General features: G+C 35.1%; 1 protein-coding gene across 1 annotated transcript; it reads left to right on the plus strand.

The window, feature by feature from the left end:
- Nucleotides 1–989: 989 nt before the first annotated feature.
- On the plus strand, nt 990–13,782 carry melk (maternal embryonic leucine zipper kinase). The gene is made up of 18 exons (XM_079860035.1): nt 990–1,191; nt 1,676–1,756; nt 1,891–1,976; nt 2,153–2,269; nt 2,361–2,504; nt 2,892–2,960; nt 3,319–3,411; nt 3,507–3,605; nt 3,740–3,808; nt 3,893–3,991; nt 4,400–4,486; nt 5,145–5,273; nt 5,873–6,025; nt 6,670–6,919; nt 7,742–7,847; nt 9,732–9,891; nt 12,603–12,706; nt 13,169–13,782. The coding sequence occupies exons 2-18, from the start codon at nt 1,693–1,695 to the stop codon at nt 13,344–13,346; spliced, it is 2,007 nt and encodes a 668-aa protein (XP_079716161.1). The 5' UTR covers nt 990–1,191; nt 1,676–1,692; the 3' UTR covers nt 13,347–13,782.
- The last annotated feature ends 3,201 nt before the right edge of the window (nt 13,783–16,983 follow it).

Raw genomic sequence — 16,983 nt, forward strand, 5'->3', positions numbered from 1 at the left:
CTTCGGTTGTTTTGAGATGTGGCCATTGCACACAAAAGTGGAGACAGATAAAATGCAAGCTTGAAATGGCAGGGTTTAAGCAGAGAAATCCAGCATACGTCACCAGAAAGAAGTCCAGTTATGATATAATAATTAAACAATACAACATCACAAAAAATATTTTTTAATGAAACATGCACAGATGAATTGTTCACAATGAGATCATTAACATGCATTTAATATGATGAACTTCATTTCATGCCGACTTTAACACAGCAGACCCATTACACAGCACAGCTTCACGTAAAATAAATATAATTTTATTAGATTACTGATATGATTTCATTTGAACTATTTTTCAAAAGTAAAATTAATTTTGTTTAATATTTAAAATTGACATACGACTTATATGGAGTTCAGAAATTCAAAAAGCATGTTCATTGGCTATCTGAAACTTTTTAATATGAATAAATAAAATATTAATACAAAAAATATTAAATCTCAATTTAATTGTAAAAGCATTGTCTCATTTTTACATTTTTTTTTTTTATTATTATTGAAAACATTTTTACATTGCCACAGCACATCATGATCACATGACATCATATAGCCTATAAGCACGCAAGCTCTGTTAAGGCAGGTATTATTTTAGAGCTCCTTGGCCATAGATAAAGTTGTAAATGTTTGCCTTCCCTGTTTAGTAAATTAGGACAATTTTTTTTTTTTTTTTTTTTTTTTTTTTTTTTTTTTTCATTGTGAAAACGTAACTATATGGGGTAAATCAATGTGTATGAAATTGAGTAAACAATTGTGACAACTAGCCCTAGTCTTCCAAAAAAAAACGCAAAATAACGTAAAATAAAAAGTGCTAGCAGATCATTCACAATAATATGTCATGTTTTATTGCTACATTAAGTAAATAAATAAATATATACTCACGTTATTCGGGGGGAAACACCTTCCACCCGAGCTAAGAGACTTTTATCTCTACCGGAAACAGGAACTCGTCTGACGTAGCAAGTGGGAAATTCAAATTTTAAAACATGTTTGACTGAAATATGTTTTGGCACTTTTAATTTTATATCGCATTATATGTGTAGTCTGGACTAATATAGTAAACGATTGCCTCTTTTTAACCTTAAATTATAAGTTCTTTGTTGTTTTGAACTATCTTTTATCGGCATTTTAAAGTGAATCATTGGAGCACAGCTGGTGAGTTTGTTGTTCAACATGTCAGTCAGTACAAGCAATTTTGCTTGACTGATTCTATATCAGTTAAATTTATTATCTGGTGTTAGTTTGACGCATTTACATGTTCAATTTTTCACCTTTATTTGGGTTGGAATTTGCTGATGCATCAGTAACTTACTCTGATCCACGAGTAACGTTATGCGAATCAATGCAGCTTTGGGAATGTGTTGCCAGTTTGCCACATTAGAAAACTAATCGAGAGCATTAAATAATAAAAAAAACATGGGATTCTCTCTAAAGATAGTTATTAAATGAGTTAAAATTGAATATAAAAGCTACACTTTGTGGTTTAATCCTATTTTGATCGTGTTTTGTACACCGTGGCGTGATCATTGTCATCAAGTACTTGATATTGCAAACGTGATGAGTGCCATTTGAATCGGTTTTCTTAGACAAATGTGTCCCCTTAATATATTTGAATAAAAATGTGCTGTTATTAATGCAGGTCTAAGTGTCATCAGTATGCCTGTAGACAGCACTTCTGAACTTCTCAAGCACTATGAGGTTTATGAAACCATTGGCTCAGGTAATGCCCCTTGATTATGCTTTTATGGAAAACGTTCTTGATTGCTTCAGAGATTGTGTTTATTAGAGAAAGTTGTAAAATCAGCTTTAATCAAGTGCAGTTTTTATTTATTTATTATTATTTCTATCCCACAGGTGGGTTTGCCAAGGTCAAACTTGGCAGACACATACTTACAGGTGAGAAAGTGGCCATCAAAATAATGGAGAAGAAAGACCTAGGGGTAAGATCTTCTCCTTAATCCTGGCCTTACCATAAGACAACATTTGCATAAATATGTTATGGTTATGGAGGGAGAATGGGAATATTGCTTAATTTATTCTACATTTAGATGAAACGCATTGTTAGCTTGATGAAAATGAAAAGAAATGCTCTTTAAAGTGTGTATTCTGGATCTAGGATGATCTTCCCAGAGTAAAGATAGAGATAGAGGCTATGAAGAACCTCAGTCATCAACACGTGTGTCGTCTCTACCATGTCATTGAGACGTCAAGCAAGATCTACATGGTGCTTGAGGTGTGTTTTGCTGAACGTGATTCTGCTGCTTACCAGAAATTGATTAATATGCTTCATATGTTTATATGCATGTATCTTGTCACTTTGACAGTACTGTCCTGGAGGAGAACTGTTTGATTACATCATTGCTAAAGACCGGTTACCAGAGGAAGAGACCCGAGGGTTTTTCCGTCAGATCATCTCTGCGTTGGCCTATGTTCATAGTCAAGGCTATGCCCACCGAGACCTCAAACCTGTGAGTTGGTTGATGAGAACTTGACTTAAATAGCTTCAGCTTATGTGTACTGAGTTCTCCCATTTAAAGGAACCGATCTCTCAAAAATGAAAAGTGTCTTAGTTTACTCACCCTCATGTCATTCCAAACCCATAAGACTTCATTCAGAACACTGTGCTCATCCCTTTTTCCCATTCAATTACAATTTATCTGGACTGATGTTTTCAAGCTTTGAAAAGGACACAAAAGCACCATCAACATGGTCTTTTTTTTAAAGCCATGTGATAGCTTAGTGTGAAAAAATTCAGGTTTGGAACAACATGAGGGTGAGTATATGATGGTGGTATTTTCATTTTGCAGTAATTTATTACTTTAATAGAGTACAGTAACTGTTCTTATTCACCTTAGGAAAACCTGCTGATTGATGAAGATCATAACCTGAAACTCATTGACTTTGGCCTTTGTGCAAAGCCTAAGGTGTGTATCCATCTATTATGCCCCATAAATTCAAGTCACATTTATTTATAAAGCACGTTATACAATACAGTTTGTTTCAAAGAAGCTTGACAGTAATAAACGGGAAAATAACAAAGTTCAAATTCAACAATTATAAAACTACCCCAATTTTAGCTGTAAAACAGCTCAACAGAATACAAAAATGTCATTATTCAGCTCAAGTTAGTTCAATGTTGATTGTTCAATTCAATAGTGTCAATGTTGCAAATTCAATTCATGTCATTAATATCTTACCTAAACTTGTTTTTTGTTTTTTTTTAAGTAACACGTCCCTTGTTTTAGTAGCATTTTAAAAGTTTTGAATTTTACTTTTAATTAGGGTGGTTTGGGTTTTGAATTGCTGACGTGTTGTGGCAGTCCAGCATACGCAGCTCCAGAGCTCATTCAGGGCAAGGCTTACATCGGCTCCGAGGTCAGTGTGGCATATGTGTTTCAGCATATTTAAAAGGAATGACAAATGAAATTATAAGTTTAATAAATTATTTCTTGTGTGTGTATATGCTTCAGGCTGATGTGTGGAGTATGGGTGTATTGCTTTACGCTCTACTGTGTGGTTTTCTACCATTTGATGATGACAATTGTATGGTCCTCTACAGAAAAATCACAGTAAGTTTGTTGCATGTGAGCATTTAATTACACCACTACATTTTGTTCATCCATGAATTTATTGGGCTACTAAAATAAAAGTAGACTAGTTTTGTGAAGTAAGTGATCTCATATGTTGGCTTGTGTTTTGACAGAGAGGCAAATACAGCAACCCGCACTGGCTTTCACCTGCTAGCATTCTGCTTCTAAACCAGATGATGCAGGTACTGTGCATGGTTTGTATGTCTGTTTGATGTGTTTTAGGATGTCGAAACAATTTCATGGCAGTTTATTCTATTTTCCTGCAGGTTGATCCAAAGAGGCGTTTGACAGTGAAACAGTTGCTTGATCACCCCTGGGTTATGAAGGGATACAGCACACCAGTGGAGTGGCACAGTAAATATCCTGTAAGATAAACATGCTTATAGTTGCATCTCATGCCTCCAATATCCAGTTAGTCAAGTGATTCCAATATGGCTCTTGTAAGACTTTTTATTTTTATTTTATTTTTTTTAAAGCATAAATGCTGTTGTCATTCTTATTGATTACTTGTCCATAAATTGTATCTTATTTTGTTCCCTTGAAGCTTTAACAGATCAATATGATCTTAATATTTTTAGTCCTTTTGATTAAGCAAATGTGACTCAGGATGTTTGTTGATCAGCAGTGTTTGATTCTTTATAGATGAACACTGCTAATAAAAGTAGAGAATACTGTAAAAGAGTCATACATAATTTTACTTTTGAAAAACAAGCAAGCAGGTTTTTAACTTACTAAATTATTGTGAATAATTTCCTTTATATGTTCTTTTTTAGTTGGGTCATATAGATGAAGACTGTATCACTGAAATGGCAGTGGCTTTTAAACGGTCCAGACATCGCACAATCAAACTTGTGTCAGAGGTAGAGAAACAAGACATATTACTAAGTGTTTCCTGTTATTTAGAATGAATATAATATTTATATTTGTTTTTGTATTTATTGTATAGATCTAACGGCAAAGACGCTACCATTCAAAAGTTTAGAGTCGGTAAAATACTTTTTTTTTTTTTTTTTTTTTTTCTCAAGTCTCTTATGCTCACCAATGATCCATTTATTTGATAAAAAATACAGTAAAACTGTAATGTTGTGAAATGATTAAATTATGATTAAATTAATTTCAATTATTAATTATTAATTTATTTATTTTTAAAAAGGAAGTAAAACATTCCCAACCCCAAACATTTGAATGGTACTCTCTACATGTAATTTGAATAATAATTCAAGCAAATTGTTGCAAACTGTCACTTTATAAACATGGACTATTTGTCGCTGACTGAAGAAAATTTATTTGTAAAGAATGTAAAATTCTTATTGAAATATATAAATGTGTTATGAGTAATGAGAATTAAAGTGACATTAGACTTTTTTGAATTTATTACTATGACCACTAGATGTCAGTAGATTCCAGAGCATCAGCCAAAGCTGCTTGCCTTTAACAGCTGAAATGTGACTTCTAAACAAGAGAATTATACATCAATCACACAAAAGACAAATCTTTACTTTGTGCCTGTTTCTTCAGTGGAAGTATGATCACATGACCGCCACCTACCTTTTACTGCTGGCTAAAAAGCGTCACGGCCGCCCTGTGCGTCTGAGAGCAGAATGCCCCATGCTTGAGCCCATGTACTCTCCTTTACAGGACATACAAGTAAGTCTTTCATATTCACACAGTCAGGACCATAAAGCTATTATTAGATGCTTTATGATTGCATAATAATCAGTTCATGCTACATTTATAAATAAAATAAAAAATGCAGTGATGGTAATGTTTCAGTACGTTTTTTTGAAAGGGTATTTCAGATTCATTAAGCCACACGGGAGTGATAGATGTGTTTGTTCAATTCTTTTCTCCCCTGTTGTGATGTATATCTGAGTGAAACGGCTTCTCGAACAAAAAAAAAAAAAAATGTAGGCTAGGACTTGATTTTGTCCATCAGGAATTGATTGAATAATTGGATCATTGTGGTTTGCTATTGCTGTGATCTCATGTGAGTGACAGGTTGTCCCACCAAGCGCCAGTAAACACATCATTAGAGAATAGATGAGATGTTAAGAGGGAGGGGAAGTTATTTTCATTAAAGATTATGAAGGCACATGTATTTAAAAAAAAAAAAAATGTGTATAGATAAATTATTATAACAAATACTGTGACTTAAATATAACTGTAGTCAGGTGTTGCTTGATGTATAAATGCTTGTGTAGTTGCAGTCATTTACAGGAGTTTAATTTTGTGTATCTGTGTCTCAGCTGAAGCAGAGTCTACGCTTCAGTGAGGATGATGATGGTGTTCACCCAGTGGTGCTTGGCTCTATGGTCCTCCCCCCTGATTGCTACGATGACGAGAATCCCTGGACCCCTCTCACGCCCAAGAACACACAGACCACAAACACTCCACGCATGGTTAGCCTCCATGTTCTCTTTATTTGTCTGCTCTTCCCTCTTGTCCAGTGCTGCTTATTCGGCCTGTCTTTTTTTACATCCTTTTTATTTCTCCGCAATCTTCTTTTCTCTGACCGTGACTAACTTGTCTTGTTAGTAATACTGTTACTTGTTATTTAGTATACTTTTTTTTAATCCAAAGTGACATACTTTACAGAACGCCAATTGGAAAAACAGTCCTCCTACATTACTGCAATGTAGACAGAACTGGATTGGGTTTGGTCAGGCTAATAAATGTTTATGAACTTGCTTGAACTCCATTATGAATCTATTATTAACAATTTACAGTAATGCTAATCTGTAATTGCAACATATTAAAATTCATAATATTGTATTGATGATGTAAAACTATTCGTCGATGTCTTGCTCTGGAGGCAGTCATATGCAAATATATTTGCCAGTGTGACGTCACAATTTCTGCAATATCCAAACGAGTATTTAGAGTTTGATTAAATAAATGCTTTGTTCATAATGAGAATGATGTTTTAAGTTATGAAACTTGCAGGATGTTTTAATGGTACAAAGGCCTCTTTTATGTCAAAAGATCAAGGCAAATTTGATTTCTCATGTCATGTCCTCTTTAATGTGGAAACTCTTGTCTTCAGAAGTTCACTTCTGAAACATCAGAGAAGAAATGGAACGAAGTAGACTACTCCCCCATCATAGGGCAACAGAAGTCAGAGAGGCGTGGTAGAACCAAAGAAAATAAAGAGAATGTGGTGACTCGCACAGATGGAGATGTTTTTGCTCTGCCTGCCCCCCGAACTCCAATGTGCAGCAGAAAGGTCAAATCCAACAGAACTGTTACAACACCCAACAACAACATCACTTACACAAGAAGTGACACAAACAAAGGTGAGCTGGGTAATGAATCGATTACACATCATGGCACCACAACTGTACAACTGATGGACTTTTGTATACTTTTGAAGTTTTTTTCCGAAAACATGCAAAGTTTTGCAATCCTGTGTTGAAATAATGTCTTTGTCTGTATGTCTTTATATATCTGAAGAGCACACTTTTCTAAATTAAATTCTTTTTGCTTGTGTACTAAATGATAATCTACTGTTCAGCAGTTTGTGGTTGGTAAAATTATTATTATTTTATTTTTTTAAAGACTTGCTCGCCAAGGCTGCATTTATTTGATTAAAAATACAGTAAAAACAGTAATATTGTGAACTATTATTGCAGCAAAATTCTTGTATTCTGATAAAGCCTAAATGCTCATTTTGTGCAAATGATGCATTTTAGGTGTCATTTTGCACAGTAGCGTGACTACTGCAGATGCTTCAATGGCATCTGGCATCTAGAGTATCTAAGAATACACCTAAAAAAAAGTGTGTGTTGTGTGCTTTTCATTCATCTAGCATCTTTAGTTTGATTCACTTTGACCGGAGTGTGTGTGTGTGTGTCTCTGTATGGGCGCAATGTACCTGGGGAAAAGTCTTCATGTCCCAACATCCACTGTGTCCACCTCGTTACTGTCACACACCACCTCCTGCACTGGAACAGACAGGAGCACACTGGGGACGGAGCGTGTGTGTGTGTATGTGTGCATGCCCGTGTGTACGAGACAACTCCCGAAGCGCATACTGACAGGTGTACGTGTCGCCGTTCCCAGTGCTCCGGCAGCATGTAGCATTTAGTGACACGTGTTTATCCTTTGTGTGTGTGCAGGAGCGGGCAGTGCCACTAAAGAAGTGTCCCACAGGAGAGAGATGGACCAACAGCAGAGCGGCCAACAAGGAGAACTGGATATACTGGCTTTCAGCCCCGAGAGAAGGTTGAGAACTTTCTGTATTTTGTGAAAAGGGTCAAATTAACGGTGGAGAGAAAGAATGGAGTGGAGGACTGTGGGATTTAAAGGTGAATGTGTAACTTATGCCCCGTGAACAAAAGGGATTATAAAAATAGTTTCCATTCCAAGCAGATTTCACAGTTTCAGTGTACAAAGGGCTTTTTAATTATACATATAAATAATCCTGGTCAGAATTATTGCCACCCTTCATAAATATGAGCAAAGAAGGCTAAAGGCTGTGAAAATAAATAGATCTGCATTGTTTATCCTTTCTGACCCTTCATTAAAAAAAAAAATCGAATCATTCCAGTGGCGTCTCATAGATTTTAAAATAGAGGCACATTAATTGTAGCTGTAACTGCTTTAAAATGGCTTTTTTGGCACTTTTAAACATAAAAGTGCCAAAAAGCCTATCACTTGATAAAAGAATCCTTATGTCCTTTTAAATAGCCACGTTAAAAGAGCATTAAATGAAGCTGATTTTACTATATGTCCAGCATGGGGTCTTCCTTCATTTTTAATTTGTAGTAAATATTCAATATATCTACTCTCCATAGCTGCAAAATTATTAGCTGGAGCAGTTCAAACTAATATAGAATTTACGTTTCTTTACCAAGGGAGGCTAGACTCTGCTATATAAATATATATTTATCAACACTAAATGCTGAAAGTCAAATACTTGATTATGATTATTGGCTAATTTTTGTTACCAACAGAGGCAAAAGGATTTGCCTCCCCCTCCCCTTCTCTCCCCTTCTCTATCTCCTCAGACTTAGCACAGTTTTCCGAACGGCAGATTCGGCACGTTTGGGGAAGAGCAGCGGTGGTTCCGACTTCAGTAATATTTTATAGTATTACAATGGTGAATTACAAACAAGAAATTCACATTCTGAGACATGAAACATTAAATCATCCTTCTCCCATTTTCCACCTCAAAATTTTGTGTAGGTTGTGCCTCCCCTGACGAGCCGCCACTGAAGCTCAAAAAGTAGCTCAAAGCTAAAAAGTAAAACAAATGTAAATGGAGGGGGAAATTTCGTTATGAAATAAATTAGATAATCGTTGACACTTTACCTTTAAAAATCACACTTTTTATTTTTTTTATTTTTTCCTAAGTCAACTTTGTTTGTTTTTAGCCAATAACAGCTATATATGCTATTGTTCAAAGATTTTTTGTTTTGAAAAGAAGCCTTTAATACTCACCAAGGCTACATTTATTTGATCAAAAATACAGTAGAAACAGTAATATTACAATTTAAAAGAACCTTTTTCTATTTGAATAAGCTATATATTAAAAGTGTAATTTATTCCTGTGATGACAAAGCTGAATTTTCAGCATCATTACTCCAGTTTTCAGTCACATTATTCTTCAAAAATATTTCTAATATGCTGATTTGATGCTCAAGAAACATTTCACATTATCAATGTTGAAAACAGATGTTCTGCTTAATATTTTGTGGAACCCGTGATGCAATCTTTTATCAATAGAAATGTAGAAATGTTCATTTTTTTTATAATATAAAAGTCTTTACAGTCACTTTTTATCGTTTTAATGTATCTTTGCTGAAAACAAATTATCATAATTTTTTTTTTTATGTTACTGACCACAAACTTTTTAAAAAGGAGTGTATATATGTTTTTTTTGTTTTGTTTTACCTTTATGACTTGATGTCAATAACCTCTTTGCATGTGAAATTAATTGCAGGACTTGCTGCACTTACTCTTGGAGTATTCTGTCGAGCCATTTATAATTTTAACTGCCCCATTCTCCAGTAATTGCCTCTTGGCAAATCCTGTATTGCTTTGTAATAATTGTTCAACTACAAAAATGTGCAATTGTGTTCTAAACGGCATTTCCTATGTGTCCAGGTCTCGATCTCTGGACCTGGCTGGTTGTCAAGTGGACAGTGGGCAGAAGCGTAAGGGAGGAAAAGTGTTTGGCAGTCTGGAGAGAGGCCTGGATAAAGTCATTACAATGCTCACACCAAACAAGAAGAGAGGAACTCGAGACGGACCACGCAAAATTAAGGTATTATTCATCTTGTTTTCACATTTGCGCTTAGTTTTTTTAAGATTGTGTTGTTTGTCCTTTGTGCTTTTGACTGCCTAAAATTTCCCTTGTTTTTTCCATTATTCCAAAGATTTAGAATTATTATTTTGCATGTTTATCACTCTGCTGCAATCACCACATCACTGATGGTAAACAAAGGCCTGGTTTCACAGACAGGGCTTAATTAAACTAATGCCTAATCCTGGTTTAATCTAAGCCATTTAAGTACCTTTTATAAACGACCTTAGGCGACCTTGAGTGTCCAGAAAGGCGTCAAATAAATAAAATGTATTATTATTATTATTATTATTATAAACTTGTCCTAGAAAAAAACATTACTGGTGTGCATCTTGAGACAAAATAATGGCACTGACTTATTTTAAGATATGTCAGTGCAAGTTGCTTTCAAACAGGCATTCTAGTCTGGGACTAGGTTTAAGACTTGTTTGTGAAACTGGGGGCAAATGTGTTTAACAGGAATAGACACGATGACCCTCATGTCGTCCTAAACCTGTAAACTAAAAAAAAAACTTAAAGCAATTCACCACAACATTATTCAAAGTTCCCATGATTCTTTTTTTTTTTTAACAGGACAGGAAAAAATTTCTCCCAATTTCTACCATATAAAATATTTTAGAGATTAGCATAATCTTAAAAAATGTATGTTCATTATAGAAATTCCAATGGAGTTAATGGATAAGATTTTATTCATTTTCTTGACTTTTCCAGGTCTTGAAATCATACTTAAAAGAAAAAAAATAGACTTCCTTTTATGACCACAGGAATCGCTGGTTTTTCAAAGAAAACAAACCGTAGTTAAGGGGTTGAATTACAATAAGAAATATCTTGTTTTTTTTTTGTTTTTTTTTTGTTTTTTTTATCCATGTCTTATTTTAGTGCTTTTTGTTTTTATTTTAATGCTTATTTTTAATCAAAGTGGACCCTGGTCCCCTGATTGAGAACCACTGCCTTAAAGCATAAAGAAAATAGCCCATACATCTTTTATGTTCTTTTCCAAGTCTTTTGAAGCCATAAAATAGCTTTGTGTGAGGACAGAATTTTAGGTCAATATTCACTGTAAATCTTGCTGTATTAAAAACACTGTATTATGCATGCCAGACAAGTAATTGGCAATGTCACTTTGTAAAGAAAGACTACGCCCCCACGCACACATGCATTCAAACGCACATGCCTATAGACTAAACGTGTTAATACGCATGTGCATGCTGTCACCTTTTTCACAGATTCACGTGTTAAAACTAATGATAACTTACTTAAACTGTACAATGACTTTCTTCTAGAGCTGCTCTACAGCCAAAACGATCTTTGTTGCTTAAGTTGCAAAAGACATTTATCCTGTTTAAACCTGGTATTAAGATGCGTTTTGGTTGATCGAATCACAAGTGGACGATGCTGAATAAAGGTGTAAAACGGGGATAAAATGTTTTGAGCTTGTCTGCTTTCAACCACTTCCAGAGGTAGTCGAAAATGCATTGACCGGATTTCTCTCTTAGTGTAGACACTCTACATGTGGTCGAATGTGTTCAAACAGCCACAAAAGACTCACCGCCTACTGACCTAATGTGTAAACAATTGGCTGAAGACCAAAGTTTGGTTTGAAGACTAAAAATGTCCCAAGCACAATGTTCTCTCACCATTCCTGATTTCTAACACGCTCTCACAGCGATTGGCATGGTCTTGTGGCTATCAGAGCAGAAACGAAAGCTGCTGCTCTCCAAATGTTTTTCCGCCGTCTCAGGGCATTTTCATATGTATATTGTGCAAGGTTATTTTGTCCACACCATACATTTACCCGCCCATAGACCCTCCCCTCGAAGAAATCCGAACAGGAGTGGTTGAAAGTGGACAAAAGAGACAGATTAAAATACCAGGTGTGATCCGACCGACCAAAACGCATCTTAATACCTGGGGCCGGTTTCACAAAGCTATTTTAGACCGGTCTATAGTGTTAGACAAGTCTAAAATTTGCTCATAGACTAGTCTAATGCAAGTTAGACTGTTTCACAAAAATAAAGACTGACTTAATTTAGACCAAAAGAATTAGACACCTCTTACCCCCAGGCTAACTGAGGTCTAAGACTCTGTTACCTTGGCAACCAGCAGTAACATTCAGTTACATTACAAACAGCCAAAAGAAAAGGGAAAATGGCTCATAATTTTAAACATTTCTTCTTGTTACTACATTCTCCGCTAAATTTCCCAAGTAAAATGTCCTTGTAACTGTTATACTCCTCCAACAAACACATATTTCCCGCTGGGGTAAACTGCACTGAGCGGTTGAATGCGCTTACTCGATCCGCCATGTTTTTTGTTTTGAAAAGTGTCTTATTTTACCCAGAATGCATTGCAGTGTAGTCCTACTTAAGATAGTCAGAGTCTTAAGTGCTTTGTGCCACGGTCTGATATAGATGTCTATCTGAAGTCTGACTATCTACTATATCTAAGCCATAGTCAAAGTCTATCTTTGTGAAACCGGCCCCAGGTGTAAACAGGGCCCTTGATAAATGATGATAAAAATTGTTGAACTGTCACTTCAACATTTGATTTAAGTCCTCACCTTGTTCATGTGTTCATTGCAGGAAGTCTCTCCATAATGCAGATCTAGATGTATGCCAGTGACTATAAACTCTGTGGCTACATCTGGTTTCATAACTGTTAATGTTTTCCAGGCTCAATACAATGTGACATTCACCAGTCAGACTAATGCTGAACAAGTGCTCAATCAGATTCTCAGCATCTTACCAGAGAAGAATGTGGACTTTGTTCAGAAAGGGTAAGTTAAACTCTTACATCAATTGTTTCCTGAAATGGCAATTCAAATTTGTTCTTCCTCTAAACCAGTTGCTTTCATGCAGGGGGCCTCAGCAAGCTTCAGAATAAATTAAAAGTATTTAAATTAATAAATTGATATTTTTATATATAAAAATCTAACTAATCTAAATTAATATTCTTAAAAAACATAATCAACTGAAATCAATTTAATTTTTTCACATCAATAACTATAATACAGAACATAATTGCATGTTAATTAATTCTATATATCTATAAAAAGTTTGTAAACGAGTAGCTTTGTCATAATTACAGCAGATATATTGTAGCGTATATACGTAGGAGCGTCCTTCAGAAATTTTGTTGGACAACAGGAAGTCTTTGTGTCAAAAAGGTTGAGAACCGCTGCTCTAAACGATTAACTTGGTATAGTTGTTAAATGCTATCATGTCCTCTTTTCTGTTAGGTTTACGCTAAAGTGCCACACACAGTCAGACTTTGGAAAGGTGACCATGCAGTTCGAGCTGGAGGTTTGTATGCTGCAGAAGCCTGAGGTGGTCGGGATCCGTCGACAGCGTCTCAAAGGTGACGCATGGGTGTATAAACACCTGGTAGAGGACATCCTGTCCTCCACTAACATCTGATGTCACTGTGACGTCACCTTGGAGTTAAATCAGAGGATTTGGAGTATTTTTGATGTACTTTATAGATGACCCTCCAGTTGATGAACATGTCCATCATTTTTCATCATTTATGTGTGGGAGGCAGTGCAGTATTATTTTATATTCTTCTCTTGATAGAAATGCAAAAAAAATATTTTTGTCTCTTTATACTTTATACATCCTTTTAATTTAGCAATAAGCAATACTCATAAAGCATTATGGCAGCACATGTCTGTCTTGTCTTTTATTTGTTTTTGCGTTCGTCTCCATGATATAGTGTTAGTGTCATTTGTTTGTTTTAATATGTAAAGCTTCTAATCTGTTACCCTTTTCAAAATGTCTGTCATTTTATTCATGTTTACTTTGTAATAATGAAAATCTGACTTGTAATTAAATAAATCTTTTTAATATCTGTCTCAGATGTATTTTAAATTATTTACTAACACTTACATTATCCTGGCAACAAAAACCTTAAGTCTATTTTCATCTGTAAGTGAAATGAAAAGTTTGTTGATATTCAAATTCATGCTAAATAATGTCTTGCAAATGACATTTTCCTAAACGAAAATGTTTTTTTAATTGAGTTTAATACACAATGAAATATTGACTGAAAGCAAAATGGAATATTTGTAGTTAAATGTACAATATATTTGCCATATTACAGTACTATTTATAAGAAGGCTCCTAAAAAGAACTTAAATCACACTTTCCTTGCATATAACTTAAAGTCACAATGTAACAGAAGTAGCAACGGATCTTTACTTCAGTATTGTGACTTACTGTACATGCACATGGAATGGATTATGATAAGACCAAATATAGGGTGGGGGACTTTTTCTTTTATCCATTGGTTGTTGATTGGATGGAGGCAGATCTGAATGAGAGCTTTCGGTCGATTGTATGAAAGGGGTGGGATTTAAGGGACTAAATGATTGAAGCAGTCTAAAGAGAAGTCTATTGTTTCACTAGATTAGAAATCGGGTTGTTTTAATTAAAAATCACAAGGTCATGCACTTAGAAAATAGATAGGGTGAAGTTTCATTTTCTGACTTTAAAGTCAAGTTCAATTCCATGCTTATCTTATAACCAAAACATATTTACTCAACAAAATAAATATGTGAATAAGAAAAAAATAGGCCTTGAGAAGAAAACCTCACTTAAGCCTGTCAAACGGCTTGTTTAATATTAATTCAATAAAGTTGAATAGCTGAAACCCCTCCCATCGTTGTATGTTATGTCTGTAAAACCAATATGTCACATGCTGGTAAGATCATGTATTATCTTGCTTTAACTGTTCTATTATGATTGAAGTGGGAGCAACCTGTGTGTCAGTCCTACTGTGCATATCAGCATAACAATAGCTATTAGTGTGACAGATATGAGTGCTTACATAGTTAACATCAGATGAAGTGTGTGAGCTGCTGGGGAGGTGGATGGTTAATGGGGGGGGGGGTAAGGTGGTAATATGGGGATGAACTAACCCCCCCACTGATAATGACTCCTGCTGTGCATTTCATAGAGGCGGGGCAAGGGCCAGCTGTGGGAACAGACGCTTGCTGTCATCTCTCACATCTCCTTAAGCCGTCTCTTTCTGTTTTTCTGTTTCTCCATACACTCTGCTCTTCTTCATATGAATGTTATTTGGTAGCCTATACAGACAAAAATCTTTTTATTAATTACTTCATAACCCCAAGTAATCTTGGACTGTATAGTATTAGAAAAGGTGAATTTGATTTCATGTCAATGCATGTACCCTAAAGTGTCTGCTAACACATGACCCCAGGTCTTTTCCTTCATTACTCTCACTTATACACCATTGAGGAGCTAAACATAATGAGGTGAACATGTGTTTACCCCTTCCTCTGCTTGTCTTTGTGTGTTTTCTTGGGTCAACGAAGGCAGTGATGTTTCTCTTCATTACGAATCTGACAGATTCAGAAGGCGGCTGCACTGTGACGGCTCACTTTCCAATTACCTCCTTCAGTTTTAACGAATTTTGCTTTCCATTCATGGTGCCTGTTCATTAGGGGACTTCATATTCCAGAGATGTGGGTTTCCATCACACACACACACACACACACACAGAAACCCAGAGCTAATGGGCATGTACAGTAGATGGCGGCGTGTGATGTCTCCAATGGGAAAAATGATTCGCCGTGTTGTTTTGTTAACGGACGACTGGTTCCAGTGGTTGAGGAACAAATGAAGAGTTTGATTCTCATGCCGAAATGTCTTTTCAGCCTGAGAAAACTATTGGCAAATATGCCAGCAGTGCAGGACAATGACATGATCTTTGTACATGTAAAACACTGCTGTTAGAGCAAGGTTTAAAATTATAGTTGAAGATACAGACAGAATGACATCTTATTCTTTACTGCTTTTTAAGGGATGTCAAGCCTTTTTTAGACATACAAAGACTACAGGTTAGCTTACTTGTACTAGAATTAAAAGTGTTATCATGAACATTACATTTATATCAAATGCAGTTTAATAATCTATAGAGGAATTTTTTGACCTATAAGTTAGACTTCAGTACATCTAGTCAAGTCACCTTTATTTATATAGCCTAGCACTTTATACAATAGATCATTTCAAAGTTGGGAAAAGGAAAATGATTCAATGATCCAAACAGAGTTCAATTCGGTTTTACAGCAGCTCTAAAAGAAAACAGTGCCATTGTTTAGCTAAAGTCAGTTCAGTATTGATTCAGTTCTGTTGTAAAGATCAATTATTAAATTAGTTCATTTCACCTATAAAGCAGTTCTGCAGAAAACAGGGATGTTGTCGTCCAGCTCAGTTCAGTTCTCATCCAATAGTGTCAGTGCAGTCAAATCAATAATATCGATATCTTTATATTTAATTTCATAATTACTTCTTGTCTTTGAAATATATTTACTGACAAGCATTTATGGAAATCTAAAATATACTGTAATGTCAGCTTGTATGTCATGTTTAAATATATTTGTAATTTAAAAATTGCATGTTGCAATTTAGTATATTTAAAACATTAACTTTAAAGGCAATATTTAGTAACATACTTTAGCTAAAATTATAATTATATAGGCTATAGGCCTACTTTACATGTGCTTTAATATGTTAGCCAACACATTAAGATAAGTATAGCCTACTTTTTATTATTACAACAAAAATATTTTAAATGTAGGCTACTTGTAAGTGTCATGAAATTCTGTGAAAACCAACAAGTAACTCAAACCATTTGAGGAAACCAATTGCCATAAACCATTTAATTTCTAAGATCTTATATTTAAACTATATATTCCACTTACGTTGCATAACTGAAAAGGTGCACAATGTAACTTTTTTATTTTTTGTTTAAAATGAACTAAATTTAAATTTTGAGTCAATGCATCATCACTCATTCTTCCAAAACATGTTTTGTCTTACCCTGATTCACTATGGTAAGCATATGTAAGGGTTAATGCCCGACGAGGTGTCCATTGTCAGGTATTAATGGAGGACGGCGAGGCGCGTCGGACGGTTGCCTCCGCCGAAGTCCATTAATACCTGACAATGGACACCTCGAAGGGCATTAACCCGCTTATACCATGGCCACTTGCCAAATAACACATTTTTAAAACATTAGTTTATATTTTAATTA

Source organism: Squalius cephalus (genome assembly GCF_949319135.1).
Source record: "Squalius cephalus genome assembly, chromosome: 2".
NCBI lineage: Eukaryota > Metazoa > Chordata > Actinopteri > Cypriniformes > Leuciscidae > Squalius > Squalius cephalus.

Coding starts and splice junctions, on each gene's coding strand:
- melk (XM_079860035.1), top strand. CDS start 1,693: ATGCCTGTAGACAGCACTTCTGAACTTCTCAAGCACTATGAGGTTTAT. Junction 1,757..1,890: donor TTATGAAACCATTGGCTCAG/GTAATGCCCCTT, acceptor TCTATCCCACAG/GTGGGTTTGCCAAGGTCAAA. Junction 4,487..5,144: donor CAATCAAACTTGTGTCAGAG/GTAGAGAAACAA, acceptor CTGTTTCTTCAG/TGGAAGTATGATCACATGAC.